The 7670-nt window shown below is 39.5% G+C and overlaps 1 protein-coding gene across 1 annotated transcript in view; it reads right to left on the bottom strand.

Moving 5' to 3' along the window:
• Nucleotides 1-1479: 1479 nt before the first annotated feature.
• The window catches only part of FGD5 (FYVE, RhoGEF and PH domain containing 5), a 137357-nt gene continuing 131166 nt past the window's right edge, over nt 1480-7670 (bottom strand). Inside the window, exons 18-20 of the mRNA XM_065408176.1 lie at nt 5964-6092; nt 3500-3648; nt 1480-1598 (exon numbers count right to left, since the gene is read on the bottom strand). Coding sequence (XP_065264248.1) covers nt 1480-1598; nt 3500-3648; nt 5964-6092 — 397 coding nt within the window. The remainder of the gene's footprint in view (nt 1599-3499; nt 3649-5963; nt 6093-7670) is intronic.

Below are 7670 nucleotides of genomic sequence, written 5' to 3'. Positions count from 1 at the left end.
ATTATTTTTTCAAATGGTGAACCGAACGACTATTTAGTTTCACCTGAATACATTTTGTAAACTTTTAAAAAAATATGGACAATTCTAACCAGTCACCATTTGAACCAGAAATTCAGGTTTTGATGCAAATTACGGAAGAAAAATATTAAAAATGCTAGTAATAAAAAAACATTTCCCCCTGAAAACGTATTTTAATGTAAGTAAATCTTTGACTGTTGTATTCTATACAAAGATCTACTTTAACATAACTGCCAGTCTATTCCTCAGTCTAGTATTAGGAGAAGTGTATGACATTAAATCATTTTATTACAATATTTATAACATTGCTTTTTTCTCTTTATATAAAAAAAAACCCAAAACAAAACTCAACCTATAGGGCTACATCCTCAGCTGGTGAAAATCAGCATAGGTCCATTGACTTCAGTGGAGCTGTGCTGATGTACAGCACCTGGGGATCCGCACAGCAGCATTTAGCCACAGGAATTCCAAAGCACTTTGACAGACCATGTTCGGACAAGTGTTTTTCAGCCAGCCAGCATATCTATTACTATATGCTGGTAACAGGAATTAAATTTTTGATGACCTTTATCAGAAGTCATCAAAGCAGTAACAACATGGCTTTTTAAAATAAAAAGATTCTATCAGATATTTAAATAATCTAACACTAATAAGTCGACCGGTGTCAAATGAAAACTGTCTTAAGGCTTACAATAAATTAAAATATCCTTTGGATTTCAGTCAGATACAATCTACAGGGGAAAACGGTATTCAGCATGTGGGTTTGGAGAGCTACCGTAGTGCATTTTAAAGTACTGTAGTGGTAAGAAATGAAACTTATTAAATAAATTATACAGTGATTTATGTAAAATTATAAATTGGTAAGTAATCACCCTGGATCCTAGCCATTGGAGTACTGGCAGATCATACATAGTGCATTGCATGTATTTGTTCATTGTCTGTGGAAGCAATTTATTGTATGCAGTGCACGACTTCATGCTGGCACTTGTTAATGGACTGGTGGTAAATCAGTCCACAAAATTCCTTGGAAACATTGAAAAAAATGAAGCTGTAATACAATAAAACAATAAAGTGCTTTAAATGAGAATCTGTGGTTTACTGCATTATTTCTTATTTCATGGTAGACACCAAAACCAACAAAATGAAAGTTGATAGTTCTCTAGGGTAAGTAAAACTGAGCCTGTTACTTACTGTTAGCCAGTACTTCCATGTGAGTTCAGAAATAATTTGTATCTATTTCTTGTCTTGATGTTAAAACTTAACTTACTGTGGGATTATGGGAATGAGTTATAGAGCAGGTTGAACTCGCACAGACATAAAGAGGACCATGAATATTCTCTATTTTAAAGTTTTCAACTTGCAAAAAAATGTGGATTTAAAATGAAGGAAGCAAAAGAAAGATAGCAATCTGGAAACAGTTCATATCCAGTGTGTATAGCCAGGTGGTTTGAAATACACTACTCAGCTTCTTGAAACAGAAACGGGCTGATGGGAATGTAGAGAAATCAGAGAGTTTATTCCAAGTCCTCTTGATTGATTACTGCTATAATATGGTTGCTTCTTCCATGGCTTCAATCCACCTGAAAAAGAAAAAAGTAGGGGAACCAGATTTTATTTCGTGGATCAAGCCAATGCATATATTAAAACACAGGGCTCAGAGAAGACCGTATTGCATATAATAGCTCTGTCTAAAGAGGAATATTAGATTGGTGATTAGAACAGGGTCCCGAGAGCCAGGACTCCTAGATTTCATTCTCCGCTTTGCCACTGACCTGCTGTGTAATCTTGGGAAAATTACATGGACTGCCTGAGAGTGGGTGTTGAGAGAGATGAGACCATGGAAATTGGGGGAGGGGAAACAAACCTCCATAACCACCCACTCTCCTGCCTGTATATTTTAAGGCATCATAATTTTATCATTAGTTCCATGATTTTATCGTGCAGCAGTAGTAATAAAGCATGTGAAGTATAGAAAATGTTCATTAAAGATCAAATTTGAGTCAAATACAATGGATTAATATGGCTATCCTTATAATCACATCTGACAGATTGCTACATGTGGATCTATGAATCTGAGCTTCTGCGGTTGCACCTATACAAAGAAACGAAATCTCCATCTTGCCAAGATGGAGTAATTTCTACCTGATGCTTTAATGCCTGTGACGGGTTGGATCACAGAAACCCCCTTGGGAGCTGCCACCTAATGTACCAAGACTACCCCTGCTCCTGTTTTCCCTGCCAGCTCAGGACTCCAGCACCCTGTCTTGCTGAACCAGACACTTCCATCTGCTCCAACACAGACCCAGGTCTGAATTATGTGCCCCAAAGCTGCAGGTTTACCTGAAAACAGCTCACAGAAGTGTGCTTGTGTATAGCACTTAGACCCCATTGGGAGTTGGGCATCTAAACCCAAATAAATCCGGTTTACCCTGTATAAAGCTTATACAGGGTAAACTTATAAATTGTTCGCCCTCTATAACACTGATAGATGCACAGTTGTTTGCTCCCCAAGGTATTAATACATACTCTGAGTTAATTACTAAGTAGAAAGTGATTTTATTAAATACAGAAAGTAGGATTTAAGTGGTTCCAAGTAGTAACAGACAGAACAAAGTAAGTCACCAAGCAAAATAAAATAAAATGCGCAAATCTATGTCTAATCAAACTGAATACAGATAATCTCACCCTTAGAGATGCTTCAGTAAGTTTTTTTTCAGACTGGACACCTTCCAGGCCTGGGCACAATTCTTTCCCCTGGTACAGCTCTTGTTCCAGCTCAGGTGATAGCTAGGGGATTTTTCATGATGGCTCCTTTTCCTCTCTGTTCTTTTTCACCCCTTTATATATCTTTTGCATAAGGCGGGAACCCTTTGTCCCTCTGGGTTTCCACCCCCCCCTCACTGGAAAAGCACCAGGTTAAAGATGGATTCCAGTTCAGGTGACATGATCACATGTCACTGCAAGACTTCATTACCCACTTGCCAGCACACACACATATAGGAAGACTCACAGGTAAACACAGCCATCTGCAGACAATGGGAGTCATTAAGATTCCCAACCATTAATGGCCCGCACTTTGCATAATTACAATAGGCCCTTAGAGTTATATTTCATATTTTTAGTTTTAAATACAAGAGTGGTACATTTATACAAATAGGATAATTACACTTAGTAAATTATAAGCTTTGTAATGATACCTTACAAGAGACCTTTTGCATGAAGCAAATTCCAGTTACATTATATTCACTTATTATTATGTTTTTATAAAACCATATAGACTGCACAACGTCACAATGCCATCCAGGCAATTGTATTATAATTGGCTCTAATTAGCATATCCAAAGATGTTTCAGTTTTATCTGTAGCTGAGGTGCATTCAAAAGGAAAGGAAATGGGAAGAGGCATGTTAGAGTGAAGAGTGCTGCTTACACTTTATACTCATTCATGGATTAGTATGTAATTGCAATTCCACGCGCAGTACCTCTGTGCTGAATTGTTATCCTCCGTGCGGAAGCTATAAAACAAGGTTTGCTTGTGGTAAAGATGGAAAACTGCATCCGTACTTCCTTCCTCCTTTTCTGGGGCAACTGTGAAACCCAGCAAAGGCAGACTCTCTGTGGCGACTTTATCCTAAAATCAGTGTGGAGGGGGAAACACACTTTAGAAGGAGCACTTCAAAATGGGCTGCAGTCTACCTGGGGCAAGGGATGTTTTCCCAGTATCTACAGTGCCTGACTCCCACTTCTTGATAGGGCTTCCAGGAGCTTCTGCAATAATAGTATTAAAAATGAATAATCTGGTGCTGGATTGAAAATCCTAGAGAATTACGTTGTCTAGTTACTAGGTGCAGCCTTGGCAGCAGCAGTGCAAGCGTCTCTCACACATTGCTCTGCCAAAACCCTGAACTCAGAGAACCCCCGCTGAGGTGGAATTCTCCATATCCATTCAGCCCTCGTTAGACTACTAACAAGAGGTTCCAATTTAGTACTAGTGGCTTATGTGGATCAGACTTAGTTCACCAATCTATAGGCCACTGAAGATCTGATGAGAACAATATCTGGTTACTATTATCTTTTGGCTAGGTTTGTATCAAGGGTATAGAGATGAAAGATCCTATATTTTATTACCAGTCCCCTAAGCCATTATTTACTGAGTGTCACCTGTGTTTGGTGGCATCTGGTTTCCCCCTCCCTCCACAGCCCCAGCAGTTTTTTAACAGACTCATTTTCACTGTCTCACACAGCATGCTTGCTTCTAATGACACCACTTTACAATTTATGAGCTGGTAATGCAATTCATTGTTAATTTACTCCCAAGAAACATCCATGAATTTCACTTGTCAGAGAGTTCACTGTACAAGTGGAATAAAGAAAAACAATAAGCCTTAATTGAATTGCAGTTTAACTGTTACTGATGGCTGCAATTTTGGTCCCTATACCTTTATTAAGGTAATGTTGGGGTTTTGTTCTTTGTCTTTTTAGATTAATTTAGTTTATCTCTGTTTAATATATAGCCAAGGTGAAGCATACAATGCAGTTAGGCACCCACTGCTCTTTCACATCTCAAGAGGGGTTATCGCTAAAACCACGTGCAACCCTTTAAGTTTAGTGGAGTTGTCCACCCCATGAGAGGCAGGACTTTGTTCTCCAGGCCTGATTTTTCTGATGAGCTAAGCTGAGACAGCTCCAACTGAAGTCAGTGGGAGTTATAGGTTGCCTGCAGCTCTGAAAATCAGGCCAAGATGTTTTATTTTAACCCTAGAGGAAATCTAGGCCAACAGATAAAACAGAAGAATGGGTGTCAACATTACTATAGTTCTAGTCCTTGATCTGCCCTGACTTGGTTTGTGACGTTGGTCAAGTAATACAACCTCTTCATGTCTCAGCATCATCTATTTATAGGTGATGATAATACTTCCCTACCTCTCAGGTATGATGATAAGTTTAAATAGTTAATGTTTGCAAATTGCTTTGAAGATTTAAAATGCCAAGTAGTATTATTACAGTTGTTTGGTGGTCTGAATTCTGTGCCTTTCATTCCACAAAAGTGGCTCTGTTTCAGGGCTTTCAGTTATGAAGCCCACCAGTCAGATCACCCTGGCATCCTCTTTTTCTACAATGGAGGTGCAGCTGGTGGCCACCCTTCCTTTTCACAGGGAGGAGGGGCCTGCAGAGGCTGCTCAGATCAATATGGAGCATGGCATGCTTCCCCCTCTATTCTTCACCAGCTGCACCTCCATATTGAAGTTCATAGCTGCAATCTATCCCATGGGCATATCCAGTCTACCCCGGTGAAATTGGGGCAGTCCTCTAGTTCCTGGAAAGCTGCCATTTTGAACTTTGGGCAAAGTTTGGGACTTCCTTTCTTTAGAAAGAACTCTTATTTATGTAACAGTCAGTTCTCAGCTACTATCTCACAACATATAGGTACTGCACCAGAGAAAAGTCAAAGAGGATTTTAAGTCTTTATATTTTGATATAGGAGTACTTGTGGCACCTTAGAGACTAACAAATTTATTTGGGCATAAGCTTTTTTTTGTTAATCTCTAAGGTGCCACAAGGACTCCTCGTTCTTTTTGCTGATACAGACTAACACAGCTACCACTCTGAAACCTGTCATATTTTGATCTGTAATAGCTTCCTGACAGATTAAACCAGGCCTCTTGTAACTGTGCATTTATAATCAGCATGCAATGTAACTAATGTACTGAGGCTAAGGAATTTGGAAAGCAGGCCATCCAGGGGTGGGGCTGGGATTCCAGGCCTGGGGCACCATAACATATTGAGGTGATATGCCACTGCAACAGCACAAACTATTTCCAAAAAGAACGACTACACAAGAACTAGTAGGTACACCCCTCAAATTGCATTTCTCACATGTAAGGAGTGGGAAAACAAACTTGACAACAGGACTGGGAAATTCTGTCACGTCAGGACAGGCAGTACCTCACTTGCCGTGTAGGTGTAGAGGACTTTGCCTTTGATAACAAACCAGAGCTTCTTCCAGTGCCTTTTGCCTCTCTTACACCTGCTGAGATAGCCACTGATAGAAGAGCCCTCTCCTGAAGCTGCCACCTGTATAGGGGATAATCAAGGGATCCATGACATCAAATGCTTTTCCCCCTCCAAAGCAGCAAGCATGCCATAAACACGGCCCATTTAAAAAAAAAACTACACAGATATTCCTGTTTCCTTAAGAACATAATCAAGGAGTGAATCAAAAACAGTGAGATGGCATAAATCTGAGAGTAATGTAAACACAAGAATGCTATTCTGCATAAGAGCATTGCAGTATTTATCTTAGGCCAAATATTGTTCTCACTGACACCAAAGAAGCCAATTAAGTTATTCTGGAAGCCAAATCATTGAAGCCATTTTATTTATACTGGTGCCGTTGAGAAATTGAATGTGTCCCCTTTTTCTTGCCTTGTTTTTATATATTCAAGGGTGCATGTTTCAAGAGGGGAAGGATAGTGTTATGGCTAAAGCAGAAGGGATATGAGTTCTGTTGACTTGACAATGGACTTGTGGTGTGCACTTGGGTGGGCCACCTCTCTATGACTCAGTTTCATCTGTGAATACTCCTTTCCTCAGTATTATTAAATAATTGCCGCTCTGGAGGGAGGGAAGAAGTGTTGAAGCTTAATTCATTAGTGTTTGTAAAGATTTTTGAGATCTGTGGGTGAAAGGTGCTATAGAACTGCAACACAGTATACATGATTAATTATAATAATAATGCTGATATCTGAATAAAAGCAAAAAGTCAACTGGGGGAAGGGACTTGAAAATCAGCCTTTGATAACAAAGACACAATAGAGGAATTAACTGTATTTATAATATTGTTCTGTAGCAGGTTGGCGCATGAGAAAGTCCACCAGACACTGTAAGTCAACTGGGAATGGCTTTGGGATCAAGATTGTTATAGAAAGCTTCATTTTAATAAATGTGTGCCGCCACCTTGTGGTGAAAGAGGCAATCCTATTTTTCATAAATAAATGGAGCTGAAATGTTACTTCTCTAACTTGGTTAACCCTGATAGTCATGTTGGTTTATGCAGTATCTTCCATGAATGTTTTACATATTATGTTTGTACATTTATCCGTGTTTCAATTCATCACAAACAAAGTTAAGAGAATCCTGTGAGAGTACCTTCCTTTCATGGAAGGTAACTACATGAACAGCACAAGGTCCAGATCATGATCTCACTGAAATCAGTTAACTGAAGTTAAATTCCCAGGATAGGGCCCTACATGTTTAGGTGGGTAGACAGCATGGATAGTCAGAGGATATTAATGAAGTCAGATTTTGAATCTGATGCTTAGTTCCAGAAGGGAAAACAATATATTTGGGTGAAATCAGGGCCCCACTGAAGTTAATGGGAGCTTTCCCATTGACTTCAGTAGGATCAGGATTTCATCCATTTATTTCAGATAGGCTAGGGAGAGCTACAGGCAACACAATTAAACAGTTGCATTCACCAATTGCTTTGAAAGGGCTAGCTTTTACCTCCCCCGCCCACAACTCACACTGACTGGATTCAAACGTAGTTAGTTCGATTGAAATCCATGGGGCCACATTGGAAATAAGGATTGTAGTAAGGCCACAGAACAACCGCTGGATGGCAGTGACTTCTGGTCAATACTAAACTCCTGT

Source organism: Emys orbicularis, chromosome 7, assembly GCF_028017835.1.
Source record: "Emys orbicularis isolate rEmyOrb1 chromosome 7, rEmyOrb1.hap1, whole genome shotgun sequence".
Classification (NCBI taxonomy): Eukaryota; Metazoa; Chordata; order Testudines; family Emydidae; genus Emys; species Emys orbicularis.
The sequence above is the reverse complement of the archived record's forward strand: the minus strand, read 5'-3'. Positions and strand labels throughout refer to the sequence as shown.